This window comes from Palaemon carinicauda, chromosome 39 (genome assembly GCF_036898095.1).
Source record: "Palaemon carinicauda isolate YSFRI2023 chromosome 39, ASM3689809v2, whole genome shotgun sequence".
NCBI lineage: Eukaryota > Metazoa > Arthropoda > Malacostraca > Decapoda > Palaemonidae > Palaemon > Palaemon carinicauda.
In genome coordinates, this window is record NC_090763.1 from 18605629 (window position 1) to 18621183 (window position 15555).

General features: G+C 47.5%; 1 protein-coding gene across 1 annotated transcript in view; it reads right to left on the bottom strand.

Annotated features, from left to right (window-relative positions):
* The window catches only part of LOC137631053 (titin homolog), a 129715-nt gene that overhangs the window by 22605 nt on the left and 91555 nt on the right, over positions 1 to 15555 (bottom strand). Inside the window, exons 7-8 of the mRNA XM_068362644.1 lie at positions 7943 to 8206; positions 279 to 524 (exon numbers count right to left, since the gene is read on the bottom strand). Of these exons, the coding sequence (XP_068218745.1) occupies positions 279 to 524; positions 7943 to 8206 (510 nt within the window). The remainder of the gene's footprint in view (positions 1 to 278; positions 525 to 7942; positions 8207 to 15555) is intronic.

Sequence of the window (15555 nt, forward strand, 5' to 3'; positions counted from 1 at the left end):
ACCTATTTTGTCATGGCTGGTATTAACAAATGATTACTACGGCTGGCTTCCTAGTTGGGTTTCAAACAGTGACCTAAATTTCATAATTTAGTTTTGAAATTCAAATTAAAACTCATTTTCATAAGGTACATTTCATCTTTTCTTTTAATATAAGGTTTGAAAGAATGCTCATTTGACAAAAGACCTGCATAAAAGAATGTTCATTGAACAAAAGACCTTAAGATGACTGTTTTCTTCCACTTGTTCCCTAAAACAGCACATGGGAGCTACAACCATACCTTGATCGTGAGTAAGATCGTCTTGACCTTCTATCCGATCCATGAAATGATATTGGTTTCTGGGAAGACTTGTCCCCATCTGGAGACCCATCTCTGGAGGAGCGCCTTTTTCCTGAACCATGTTTGCTGGAGTCAAACTTTTTACGTCTGGATCCTGATCTTGACCTTGAACTATCAGAGGAATTTGAGGAAGAACGGCCACGTGTTTTGTTGGGTGAGGGAGACTTGGAAGCATCACTGAGAGGTCTGGAAAAAGTATACAAATTAGATAGATAGAAAGATAGATAAATAGATAGAGGTATGCTTTGCTATCACAAGAATCATATAACTTGATATTAGCAAAAGCCAAAAGGAATCAACAAAATATTTTAGTACCTAGCACTTTTGTGCATATTAACACACCTCTTTAGGGTACAATACAAATTGATTTACAGGTGATGGATGCCAATAAGTAAAATAAGAAGAGTGAACAATAAAAGAAGCGACATAAAACCCTTATCAGATAACTAGCATTGTCAAACAAGCAAACAGCCAAAATTTGCACTTGAAGGTAAAGTGGTTCTAAAAACAAAACGGCTAAACAAAAGTTACATGATTCTGAATTACTGAATAACACAAGTCATAATGAAACTATCAAGTTCATAGAGACCTGTACTTACATTGAATACATCTGTGCAGTAAACTAACTAGAATTTTTCCAGTCTATCAAATGAATATCAAAAATTTTAAGTAATTTTTATTTTTCCTAACATACTTACCGAGAACTACTTTCTTAGGAGTTACCTGTAATTTCCTCTCTACGGACCAGAGTTTTGTGTAGGATACCCTAAAACCCGTTTTCTATGGAGGGCTATCTCGGGCGTAAGAGAATGTGCCCCGAGGGTAGCTTTTGCGCTAGGTCGAGGTCCGCCTGGGTCGTGAGCGTCAGTAAGTTCTTCGGATGTTGCACAATACTCGCAAGGGCAGAGAGGCACTCGGGGAAGGAAGGGAGGGCCATTACCCGAAAGTATGTTAGGAAAAATAAAAATTACTTAAAATTTTTGATTTGTTCCAACACGAATACTTACCTCGAACTACTTTCTTAGGAGACTTACACTTTAGGAGGTGGGAGTGCCTTTCTGACTTTCAGACCCAGTAAGCGGAAGCCAAGAGGCCTAGGTATAAACGAAACATACTAGGAAAACGGACGATGGGTAACTACACAAAGAGCTAACGTTAGTGTCTAAGTACTCACCCTTTGAAAAACTTCTTCTGATGTTGAATCCAGTAACGTAGTTGCGGAGAAACGTGTTATCCAATGGTTACAAGAGGGTTATCTCCGATAAGGATAGGGAAAAACGGGGAATAGGGTGAAAGGGAACGAACCTGTGTCTCCCGGTTTGCTATCCACGATTGAGCCTGGGGCTTTTACCGTTAAACCACTTGGAGAGCGGAGATGACTGTTCCAATGGAGAACCCGTCTAAGGACTTCCTCGAGTAGTCCTTGAGGTAATGGGCAATAAAGGTTGACTGGTTAACCAGGTACCTGCCCAAAGGATCTGACCCACTGCCATGTTTTTCTCAAAGGCTAAGGACGTACTCAGACCCCTGATGTCATGGGGTTTGGGGACGCCTGCCAAGGCCAGAGCTTCTTCCCTGTAGGCCCTGGTAATAACTTGTCTCAACCAGAAGGAAATGGTGTTCTTGGATACCTGTTTCTTAGTAACACCCGTGGAGACGAAAAGGCTCTTGATGCCTGGCCGGAGATGAGCCGTCCTTTCAAGGTATTTTCTAATGGCACGGACCGGGCATAATTTCAAATCCTCAGCCTTCCCCGTCCTAGGGATGGCTGGCAGAGAGAAACCTTCGAATTTAGGATCCCAGACAGCTGGATTCTGGGTCTTCGCCACAAAAGAGGGAACGAACTTGAAAGATATTTCCTTCCACCCCCTCGAATGAGAGACGTCATAAGACAGCCCATGGATCTCCCCTACTCTTTTAGCAGAAGCCAAGGCTAGCAAAAAGACTGTCTTGAGAGTGAGATCCCTGTCTACGATATCTTTCATTGGTTCGAAGGGGGGGCCACTTAACATCTTCAGGACCCTAGCTAAGTCCCACTGAGGTACCCTAACTGCCTGTGGGGGGCAGGACTGCTCGAAGCTCCTGACAAGCATCGAGATGTGCCTAAAGGAACCCAGGTCGATGCCCTTCAGGAGGAAGACTTGACCCAAGGCGGCTCGTACTCCTTTTATGGCTGGGATTGACATTCCTATTGATATACTAGAAAATCCGCTATGTCTGGGACCGAGGCTTTGAGGGGTTTAATGTGCCTCGAAGCGCAACACTTCGTGAAGGAGGCCCACTTAGCTTGGTAGACCGCTGCCAACGACCTTCTCAGGTATAGTGACATCCTCTTAGCAGTCGCTCGATAGTCTCCAGGCGTGAAGACGTAGAGACTGTGGGTTGTCGTGAAATCTGAGAAAATGCGGTTGTTGTAGAAGGTCTGTCCTGTCGGGGAGTGGCCACGGAGGTTGACTCGCCAGGTCTTTTAGGTCTGCGAACCACTCTCTCTCCGGCCACCAGGGCGCTACCAAAGTCATCCTTAAGTTCTGGGCAGTCCTTACTCTGTTGAGTACTTGCCTTATCAACGTGAAGGGGGGAAAAGCGTACACGTCTAGGTTGTCCCACCTGTGCTGAAAGGCATCCTCCAAGGCTGCCTTCGGGTCTGGGACAGGAAAACAATACACGGTAAGTTGCGCGTTCAGTTTGGTTGCAAAGAGGTCCATCACCGGGGAACCCCAACGTTGGATGATGAGCTTGGCTACTTCTGGAAGGAGGGACCATTCTGTCCCTACTATTTGACCCATCCTGCTGAGACCGTAGGCCAGCACGTTCTTTTTCCCGGGGATGAACCTTGCTAATAACACAACCTGGTTCGTTTCTGCCCAATCTAGAATCTCTAGGGTGAGATCGCACATTTCCCTTGACTTCAAACCTCCTCGTTTCTTTATGTACGCTACCACTGTGGCGTTGTCGCACATCAACGCCACAGTGTTTCCCCTTAGTAGATCTACGAAGTGTAGGCAAGCTTTCTGGACTGCCTTCAACTCTAGGACATTGATGTGTAGGTTCTTTTCTCCGTCCATCCAGGTTCCTATCGCTGTCTCGTCGAGGAGATGGGCTCCCCATCCCTGGTTGGAGGCGTCTGTGAACAGAAGTAACTCGGGAGGGTCGTTCGCGAAGGGCATCCCCTTGAGCGAGTTCGATCGGCAATGCCACCATTCCAGGGAGGGAATTATGTTTGGTAGGACTGGGATTAGTTCTTGTTGCGAGTCCAGTTGGCACCAGAGGTTCTCCAGGTTCCATTGGATGGCTCTGAGCCTGATTCTCCCCTGGGGAACCAGTTTCTCCAACGACACCAGATGCCCAATTAGTCTTTGCCAGTCCTTCGCTCTCCTGGGTTGCCCCGACAGGAACGGACGAAGGATCTCCCTCAGATTGCTTACTCTGTCTTCCGAAGAAAATGCTTTTCCCAGAAGGGTATCTAGTGTCATCCCCAAATAGGTCATTCTGGTGGAGGGGGATAGGTTCGATTTTTCCGGGTTGATCACGATACCCAGATCCTTGCAAAACTGGAGAAGTTTCATCCCTTGCTCTTTCAAGACGTCCTTCGAGGAGGAAAGAAGCAACCAGTCGTCCAGGTACCAGATGAGGCTAATGCCTCGTTCGTGAGCCCACACTGAGACTGTCGTGAAGACTCTCGTGAATACCTGGGGCGCTGTTGACAATCCGAAGCAAAGGGTCTTGAATTGCAGGATCTGGGTACCCCATTTCACCCGGAGAAACTTTCGACTCGAGGGGTGGACCGGAATTTGGAAGTAAGCGTCCTTGAGGTCTCTGGTCATCATGTAATCTTTCTCCCTCAAGGACAGCATGACTGAATTCGGAGTGTCCATTTTGAAGTCTGTCTTCCTTATGAATTTGTTGAGGGCCGACAGATCTATAACCGGCCTCCACCCCCCTGTCGCTTTCTCCACCAGGAACAGACAACTGTAGAAACCTGGACCTGGGTGTAGGATCTCCTCCATGGCGCCCTTCTCCAACATGGAGGACACCACCTCTTGAAGGGCGGCTCTCTTCAACGGATCCTTGGGAACCAGCCACTCCGACCGGATGGCCGGAATTAGAGGGGGGGTTCTGCTAAGAACGGTAGCCTGTAGCCCTCCTTCAGTACGGACACTGTCCAGGGCTCTGCTCCGTGAGCTTTCCATGCTTGCCAATATAGTCTGAGGCATCCCCCAACCTGAGGCTTGGGCAGGGATAGGGGGCCTCCCACTCTATCTCCTCCTGGAAGAGCGGCCTAAACGGCCTCTCCTGGAGGAAGAATAACCTGTTCTAAAGGAGGCTGAAGCTGCTGGGGCTCCTCTACGGGGGGGCTGAGGCGCTGAGGCCCAGGAGGAAGAAGGAGCTTCTCGCTTCGTCATGTTAGGAGAGGCCTGAGACATCGCGGCACTGTCTGAGACTGACCTCTTGTAGGGCGGTCTCCTTACCGGCGTAGGCCTGGGAGTGTTTAAATCTTTCCTTTTGGACACTTTCTCCATGATCGTTTCCAAGTCCTTTAAGGGGAACAAGGAGTCACCCCACAAAGGAAGGCTCCTCATGGCCCGCGCCTCTCTGTCTGGGACCTTTCGGGACACCTTCGCCAGGACGGTGTGTCTCTTGCGAAGCACCCAATTCGCGGTCAGGGCGAGGGACTGGTAAGTCAGGAACTTAAGAGTCTTGCCCCCGGAGGTGATAAGTTCCCTCAGGAGGCTTTGCTGTTCCGGGTCTGTGGGGTCAAAGGTAGCTTGCACACCTACTAAGGTGGAAGCCCACCAGTCTAGCCAAGAGGAGACGTGTACCAGGTCCCTACACATTTCCTCCATCATCGCAGCCTCCGATGGAGAAAAACAGACTGGGGCTGAAGAGGCTCTGTCTTCCGAGACGCCCTGGCCCAGAATGTCGAGAGAAGGTTCTACTTTGCAGGCTCCCGGCCGCCGTCCTTCTGGTACATAGACCTTGCTCTGCGTTTTGAGCCCCTGAAGCAACTTAGAAGAGCTCTGAGTCTTGGGGGCTTCGGCATTACCTGCCACCACTCTATCCACGTGCTCCTGTCCCAGGACGAGATCCCGGGTTACAGGAAGAGCCAGGGAGGTTTTTGGCTGGGCAGGGGCCTACATCAGCCGGATAAGGCTGGACCTCAAATAGTCCTCGTCGGTAGCTGCCGGTTCTTCAATCTTGTGATGCCTCCTGATTAGGCCAATCACTCTTCTATAGGCCGAGTCCTCCGTCGGGGAACCCTCTCTACCGTCGGCCGAAGCTTCGGCTTGAGCCCGGGGAGCCGGGTCACCGGGCACTCCCATCGGGCGCCTTGGTCCTGGCACAACACGAACTCCCCTGCAGAGGTACTGGTCCTCCCCGGCGGAGGTCTCCGCACCAGGGGCGGGGGTCAGGACAGGCATCGCCGAACCGGCGAGGACTAGTGTCCGATCCAGTTCCCTGGAGGACGAGGACGCGGCTCCCGTGGGCTGACCCGACAGCGGGAACCGTTCCTTAAAGTCCGAGGGCCACACCAGCTGGGCTGGTTCGGCCAGGCTGCCTGTAATGAAGCGCGGTTCCCCCCGCTGGGCGGGGTGAACCGGAGGCTTCGCGGTCTTACGCCTTCCTGCCGAGTCCTTCTCGCGTTTCTCCCTGCGAGGGTCATAACTATGCTTGGAGGATGGTCTCCTTGGCGAGAACTCCCTGGACCGCCGGTCCGGGGAACACTGTATCTCCGACTCCCGGGGTACGAAAACCCAATCGCCATCGGGTGACCTACTCCTCCTGTGTTTCCTTCGTGGAGAACGGGAGCGCCTCCTGCTGTACCTGGAACGTGATCTTGAGCGGGAACGCCTGCTCCTGGACCGCTCCCTCCGACGCCGATGTCTCCTTCTGGCTTCTTCTCCCGACGAGAAAGACTCCTCCGAAGAGCCCGACGACACTGTACCTACCGTACGGCGGGCGGGAGCGGGGACCTCGGGGGACTTCGCGACTCCTTGTGTACCCGAGGTAGAGGGTTGCAGGAAGGCTTCAGGGACTTCCGTGAGAGGGGTTGGAAAGGAGGGTTGGCGCCCAACACTAGGGAACCAAGATTCCAGGCCCTCTTCCATCCGCATAGGGGACCTACCTGGTGTCTTAGGAAGCTTCCAACCGAAGGCATCACTCCCTGCGGAACCTAACTTACCCTGGTTGTCGCCGCCTGCCGAAGAACCTGAAACACAGGCCCACTAAGGGGGCGAAGACACAGAAACAACATTGCTACACAACAAGGGGTCATCGGAGGAAACGTGCCCCCCAAGCACAAGGGCCGAGTCTCCAGAGCTCCCTGACACAGCACTACCGGGCTCCTCACTAGCCTGAGAAGGCCCCGCAACCCCCACTTCACATTCACCAGACTCCTGGGGAAGAACTCTCGGTTCTTTCCCCATGATGGACTTACCTCGTCCCCTACTCTGGGTAGGGGAAGGAGAGACAGAAGCCCCGTCGGACCGTTCACTGGGCGACGGTAGCGGCGAAGAAACACTAGCTTTCCTGGGTGAACGCTTCGACGATTTCTTTTTCTTCGTGCCGTAACGCACCCACTGAATATCACTCCAACCCACACACTCGAGGCACGTATCCGAAGACGAACAAACTTTGCCCCTACAGGAAGAGCAAAGGGAGTGAGGGTCCACTTCAGGTTTGGAGAGGAACGCTCCACATGATTTTCCGGCTCTATGCCCAGGACAACGGCGGATCTGCTCCATAACGCACAAACACGAGACACAGGAACGCAGGGAATCAAAGGAATACACTTGGGAAGCACAAGGAAGGGTAGTGAACACACAGGAACACAAGGGATGAGCACAAGTTACCACGCGGTAAACACGTGGGACACACACGGCGCACACAAAGGGTCGAGAGAGAATGAGAGCGACGTGGTGACACGTCGCGACCAGAGAACTTACTGACGCTCACGACCCAGGCGGACCTCGACCTAGCGCAAAAGCTACCCTCGGGGCACGTTCTCTTACGCCCGAGATAGCCCTCCATAGAAAACGGGTTTTAGGGTATCCTACACAAAACTCTGGTCGGTAGAGAGGAGATTACAGGTAACTCCTAAGAAAGTAGTTCGAGGTAAGTATTCGTGTTGGAACAAATATTGATTCATGTGAAAGAAAAGTGCATTAAACATACCAACACTGACCCAATACTTCTGTTGGTGTAGTCTGGTTGCTAGCATTTTACCACTTTGCTCAATATATTTCATATCACATCCATCGCATGGAATTTCATAAATACAACCTACACTATCAAATAAAGCATTCTTTTTCAAAATAAATTTTTCAGTAAAAGAATTTCTAAAAACAACAGTAAGACATCTTAAAATATTTGGTAAAAAGATGGAAAATAAATTTATATGGTAAAGTAGGAAAACCATGTTTTCACTCTCCCCACGGTACGCGACAGGTGGGTGGCAGTGTAAGCAGTCCCGCAAAAAGTGGTAAATGGTTGCAAGAGGTTTTAATTCAGAGTTCATCACAATGGTACCAGCATTAATAATCTTTTCTATCTAAAGTTAAAAACCCTAGAAGCAATAGATATGAAAAAACTTCAAGTCTACCTACTTGTCATCCAAAATTGAGCCTTTCCTACTCTTCCTATTTTCACTTTCGGCATCTTCTGGCAGACCTTTAGGCTCATTCCAGAGAATTTTTGCTTTTGGAGTGTCTTTGGATTCTTCAATGCTATCCTTATGATGTCTTGATTCTTTCTTCTTATCGTTCTCTTTACCATCCTTTTTCTCTTCCTGAGAGTGTCTGCGGGAACTTGAGCGTGCTGCCTCATGCCTCGACTTCTTTGGAGATGGCGATCTTGAAGAGTCACTAGAACTAAAAGAAAAAAAATATTTATATATATATACATTCATGAGGAAAATTTCAAACTACTGTAAATTACAAAAAATACAACTGCAATATTTACAATAAAAAAGTAGGCAGTGAAAAAAAAAATCACATATTGGAAAAACACTAATAAATATCCAAGTCATAGCTACAACTTTTGCACCAATGTGCAAGCCACTGAAGGTTGACAGTGACAGCACGATGTCATCTAGTAAACTACACCAAAGTTTGCTGGCCCGTACATGTGTTAATTGTCTACCACAGAAAAGTGTATTTCCCCATAAGTTAGTAACAGTAGCACCTGCTCTCTTTCATGATGATGGAAGCATGCGCAAATCACAGCTTGCAAAACATCTAATCTCGAGATTTGCACCCATGATCACAACAAATCAGTTTCAAATGCCATTGATGGGTGGGCACTCATTCATCAGATACCTTGGCCTAAGGTTAGAACTATGGGAAAAAGTGTGAACTCTTAATATCAGTTGTTAAACATGGAAGGGATAAGCAAGTGCTTACCTGGGTAAATATTTAACTATGAAATCCTAACAACCAAAGATCCTGAACAAAAGTGCAGAAAACTGCACAATATACAAGCTCCAGACATTTTGGCGAGATAGCAAACACCAGTGCTACGAAACAAGACAACTTTTCTTGTTTATGAAGAATAAGAAAAATTTCATCAAACTACTAGGAACACTTCTTGAGGAGGTCGGCATTCCTGTAAAGCATGCTGGTTAAGAAGGCGATGCAGACGTTATTGTCCATAAGGCTCTTCTAGCTACCACAAGAATACCAAGACATTTTGATAATCCTCTTGTGCTATCTACAAGAAAAGACCACCATCTTGTGTCAACATACAAAAGCTATCCACAGCCTCCATCAGTATTTAGGAAAAGAATTGTACAACAGCTTGTTAATTATGCATGCTATGTCTGGTTGTGATACCACCTCAGCATTCTTTGTAAAGGGCAAACTGAAAACAGTTAATATTCTCACATCATCAGTTGAACAACAACATCTGAAGTTATTTGAAGACATACCAGCTAATAAGGAAACCATTGGCAACATGAGAGAGAAGTTTGCCGTGTCTGCAAGGTGGTGCATGCGACAAAAACCTGACTTTGAACATTCTGCATTACCTGAATGTAATTTCTAACAAGTGTCCCAGTGGAGTGCATGCTACCCACAGATAAAGCCTGTCATTTTCACTCTTTAAAGGTGTATCAAGTGAACACATGGAAGCACCAGACCACAGTTCTGAAAAAAAGAGGAATCTGGCTTCAAAATTGAAAATGGGTCAGCTGTACCAATTATCACTGATATAGAGTCTACACCACCAGATCTCATACAGGATATTTGCTGTTAATACAGGAGCACCAAGCTCAGATGTATTTCCTGCAGCTGTGCCCAAAACAGCATGACATGCCGCATTCATGGCAAATGTAGTGCACAGTGTAAAGACAGACCCAAACTACTTGAGTGTTTCCAAGACAATGATGACACTGTCTAGGATGCACTCAGTCTCATACTTTCATTCATAGACATTTGACAAGACTCTTCTGCCACAGAACTCTAAAGTTTCAGGCCATGAATCATGGCAATGGTATTTCTCCCCTACAACTTTGAGCTCTTTTCATCAAAGTATAAAATGTTATTAACAGACAGCAATAACAATACAAAATCATGATGTTCTGCTGACAGTCTTGAAGCAAGTTGTAAGTTTAATTACTGGTAAGACAGAAAAAAGGGATTTTGACGAAGGAAAAATCTATTTCTGGGGAGAGACCTGTGGCGCCCGGTGAAAAGAGTCCTTCTTATATATCTTTTCTGATAAAACCTTCCAATTATACCAGAGAAAGAAAAAAGCATGGAATGCTGAGGTTACTACCCTCGCGCGAGCACCTTTTGGGTGTCGTGTATAAAGCAAAGGCGCGTGAAAACCACTATTCACAGGTTGTCTTCCATTTAGTTAATTCCTTCGTCAAAGGGATGGGCCGATACAAAGGTCCTAGCCAACCACCACCGCCACGACGCGAGCGCCATCTGAACAACATCCTTCTTTTTGGAATACTATGAGATTTCATTTGAGTTTTTTTCACTGCATGGTGAACTCTCATAGTGTTTGTTTGTTTTTCATCATCATAGCTTAACAGCAAAGATTTGCTTTTATGATGTTATGCTTAATGGTGTACCAAATACATGTACAGTACTATTCTTGCCTCACCCAAAATGACAAACGCTACAAGGAACTCAAAGTGTCATTCAAGAATATTCTCCACTTCATTACCAACAAATGGTATTTCTTCAAGTCAATCAGCTGGAAATTCCTGTATTCAAATATTTCCTTGAATTAATATGACATTCGTAAATATTTTGCATTTTTCCTAACTATACAAACCTTAGCTATTTAATAGGGGGGGGGGTTACTACTGCTCCCCCTCACACACCTGTGATTGAGCTCACTTTGCTTGGAGGTAGGACTTCAAGGGGGATAGGGCTGGCAGCCAAGTTTGGTTAAATAGCTGAGGTTTGTATAGTTACCAAAAATACAAATTATCTACGAATTTGTCATTTGTTCCGTAATGAATACAAACCACGCTATTTAATAGGGGTGACTCACCCATTAGGAAGGGCTTTTTGGATTTACCCACGGGCTCCTTATCTGAGTGTGTTAGCACTCAAGGAATAAGGAGTCCCTGCGGCTCGCTAAAACCTTGCTACGCAAAGTTCGCGGCCTACGCAACTGTGTGTGAAGGTATGTAAAAATGTGACTCATCCTAGAAAGTTATTCAGTTCTTTAGATGGAAAAACTGTGCACTAGGACTTTCCCAATACCACCTCATCAGGGTATGGGGATGCAACAGTATCAATTTTAATACCAGGTACAAAAGGGAGCATGGTTTACTTGCAGTGGTTTGAGGTCAGCTATGCAGAGAACCCAGGATGCTGCTTTCCCCAGGAGAGGGGATGATGTAGAAAAGAATAAGGGCCAATCAAACCTTTTCATTCATGAAGACTAAAACCGGGTACTTGTCCAATAAGGAGCTTGAGGTTTTAAACCAGCTGTTGTGCAGCTACCACAGGACCGATAGAAAACGTATCGTCTCCTGTGGGTCACGTCTTGCAGGTAGTGGGATGTGAACGTGTTCTGACGTTTCCACACCCCAGCTTGAAGAACCTGCTTCACCGAGTAGTTTCTTTTGAAGGCCAGGGACGTAGCTATGCCCCTGACATCATGTGCTCTGGGGTGACGTGACGGAGGATGATCTGGATTCAGTGCATGGTCAATGACCCTGCGAATCCATCCTGAGATGGTGTTCTTGGTGTCCCTCCTCTTGGTCTTTCCTGTGCTGACGAATAGTGCAGGCACACGAGGACGAGCTGCGGCTGTTCTCTTGAGGTACAGCCTCAAACTCCTTACTGGGCATAGTAAGAGATGGTCTGGGTCATCTGTTAAGAGTACGGAGACTAGAAATCCGGAAGGAGTCGAATAGAGGATCAGCTACTCCGGGGTCTGAGTCTCAGAAATAAACTCAGGGACGAAGCTGAACGTTACCTCTCCCCATCCCCTTGAATGGGCGATGTCGTGTAAGAGACCCTGAAGTTCACCGACTCGCTTGGCCGTGGCCAAAGCTAGCAAGAACACCATCTTCCAAGTCAGGTGGCGATCTGTTCCCTGGCGTAATGGTTCATAGGGAGGTCTCTTAAGAGACCTGAGAACTCGAACCACGTTCCATGGGGGAGGTCTCACCTCTGACTGGGGGCAGGAAAGTTCATAACTCCGTATGAGTAAGTAAACTTCTAACGATGAAGAAATGTCCATTCTTTTCAGTCTGAAGGCGAGGCTTAACCCTGAGCGATAGCCTTTCACTGCCGAGACTGATAGGCGCATTTCTTCAAGGAAATACACAAGGAACTCCGCTATTGCTGTAATAGTGGAATCGAGTGGAGAGATACCCCTTCCACGACACCAACCACCGAAGACTTTCCACTTTGCCTGGTAGACTGCTGCTGGAGATTTTCGCAGATGTCCAGATATCCTGATTGCAACTTGTTGCGAAAATCCTCTCTCAGAGAGGAGATGCTGGATAGTCTCCAGGCACGCAGTCGTAGCGAAGCTACGGCTTTATGGAAGATGATGGCATGTGGTTGTTTGAGTAGATTGTGTCATGGAGGGCGTTCTCTTGGAGGCTCCGTTAGGAGTTGCAGAAGGTCCGGAAACCATTCTGTGTGATGCCATAGCGGAGCTATGAGTGTCATTGAAAGATTAACCGATGTTCTGGTCTTGTTGAGTACCCTCCTCATCAGACAAAACGGGAGGAAAGGCGTCGATGTTTTCCCACCATTGTTGGAAAGCATCTTGCCAGAGAGCCTTGGGGTCTGGGACTGGGGAACAGTACAGCAGGAGCCTGAAGTTCAGGGCCATTGCTAAGAGGTCCACAGTCGGAGAACCCCACAAAGTCAGGACTTTGTTGGCTACTAGATAATCCAAAGACCACTCGGTACTCACTATCTGAGATACACTGCTCAGGTTGTCGGCGAGCACATTCCTTTTGCCCAAAATGAAGTGTGTTGATAGTGGTATCGAGTGGATATAGGCCCATCTCAGTATCTCTAATGCTAGATGGGATAGTTGCTGCAAAAAAGTACCTCCTTGTTTGTTGATGTAGGCCACTACTGTGGTGTTGTCGCTCATCACCACCACAGAGTGGCTTGCCAGGAACTATTGAAGGGCCAGAAAGACGGCCTTTACCTCTAGGAGATTTATGTGGAGGTACTTCTCTGACTCTGACCAGAGGCCTGAGGTCGAGTGTTGCAGCACGTGGGCCCCCAACCCTTTTTTTGAAGCATCTGAAAACAGCATCAAATCCGGGGGGAGGACAAGAAGGTCCACTCCCTTTCGTAGATTCTCATCTGTCCCCCACCAATGGAGGTCTGTCCAGTTCCGCAGGTCCCATGGGGATCTGGATGTCCGGGGAGTCGTGTGCTTGATTCCACCGGGAATTGAGTTGCCACTGGAGGGATCTCATCCTGAGGCGACCATTGGAAACTAGACGGGCCAGCGACAAAAGGTGACCGAGGAGATGTAGCCAAGATTGGGCTGGAAGTTCTTCTCGTCTGAGAAAAGGTCTTGCGACCTTTCTCAGTCTGGTTATCCTGTCGTCTGATGGGAAGGCTTTGTGGAGAATGGTGTCGATAATCATGCCTAAGTATACCAGTCTTTTGAGTGGGAAGCAGAGAGGATTTCTCGAGATTTACCATGATCCCAAGATCCTGGCAGAGTCTCAGAAGTTTGTCTCAGTGTTGAAGAAGGGTTGACACTGAGTCTGCTAGGATTAGCCAGTCGTCCAGATAACGGAGGAGACGGATGCCAATCCTGTGTGCCCAAGATGACACTAGGGTGAACACTCTGGTGAAGACTTATGGTGCTTTGGAAAGACCGAAGCACAGCACCTTGAACTGGTATATTCTGTTGTCTAGGCTGAATCTTAAGTACTGCCTTGAAGACGAATGGACTGGGATCTGGAAGTACGCGTCCTTTAGGTCCAGTGTGCACTTGACGTCTTGCAGTCTTACTGCTAGTCTGACCGTGTCTGCCGTCTCCATGCTGAATGGAGTTTGTTTGACAAACTTGTTCAGAGCTGAGAGGTCGATGACTGGTCTCCAGCCTCCAGACGCCTTCTTTTCAAGAAAAAGTCGACTGAAGAAGCCTGGGGATCCGTCGAGGACCTCTTGGAGAGCGCCTTTCTTCAACAGGGTCTGGACTTCTGCCCGAAGGACTTGCCCCCTTGCCCATCCCATGGCAAGGGAGTTCAATGACACTGGATTCCTGATCAGGGGAGGTAGAGATATTATGAACGGGACGCAATATCCTAGACTGATCATGGAGACTGTCCAGGAATCGTCCTCAAGTTGCTTCCACCTGTCTGCGCAACTTTGAAGGCATCCCCCCACTGGTGGAAATGAAGGACTCCCTATTGTAGCGCTTGCGGCCTCGGCTACTCCCTCTAGGATTTTTACCTCCCTTGGGGGACTTTTTGCCTTTCCTGTCTTTGACAAGAAAGGGCTTAGACACCGTTGTCTTCGCTGGAGTTTTTGTCATCGTTGTGGTCTTGGTTGGACAGGACTGCTGTGGTGCTTAGATATTAAAGCCCTATGGAGGAGGGAGTCTTGATGAGACTTCCTCCAACTCTCAGCCGCATGTTCCACATCCTTAAGCTAATAGAAGAGACCCCTCTATGGAGGAATGTCTCAGCCTATTGATCTCAATGCTAGGAACCTTCTGGTGGAATCTCTCAGCTACTGCATCCCGACGTTTCAAGATGGTATTTGCCCACAAGTTCGAGACTTGGTGGGCAAGAAACTCGATTGTGCGAGTACCTGAGAGAAGGAAGGTTTCCATAGCTTTCCCGGAACGTTCCTTGGAAAAATCCTCGGAACATATCAGGATACCTAAAGTCCGTAACCAGATATCAAGCCACGAAGTAGCTTGCATAGCATACTTTGTGACCTTCTCCTGATTAAGGATCTCGGCTGCCGAGAATGAGACCTGCCGGTTGGAGTCTCTCTCAAGAGGGATTCCCCTGGTTAGCTCTTCCAGTGAGTGGTGGAGAGGAAGAGCTGAACTGGGCTCCTCCAGGATCTCAAAGTACCTCCTCTGCTCTTAGGCGAGGAGGTGGGAGGAGCTTGTTCGTGGTACTGGAACGGTTGGAGGAGGCATACCCAACACTAAACACCATCATAATCTCCTATGCCTATTGACACAAAGGGCCTTAAACAGAAAGCAGAGTTAGTAGCCTTGCTTTGCACTTGATATAATAATCTTTTAATTCTACCTACAAAAATTCTGCAAAAAAATTGAGATAAAGTCATCTCGGATGTGGCAACTCAACTATTGACAACTTGGAAAAATAACATGAATCAAAATTCACCTTATTTAGATACCTTTCAAAAATAAGCTTCTTATATGATAGAAACAGAGATACCTCATCAGAATTTTCACAACACAAAGGAAAACTTGATGTGCACTAGTGGCCAAGCATACATAAGACCGATTATACTGCCATCCAAAACGATGGTGCAACCCAAACAGCTTTACCTGTAATTAAAAGATTTATCTAATATAAGCGCAGACTGTTCCACAGGAATCATACAAAAAGCCAAGACATTAATATATGAATAAAGAAATTTCTCAAGAGCGATTACTTCAGCAGGTGGAAGATAGGGTTCAGGTTACCAGCTTGGCCTTCTACTTCTGAATACAAAGGTCAAACAAGCAGACCAGATCACAGAAAGCTAAGAGTTTCACAATAGAAGGATAACAAATAATTTGA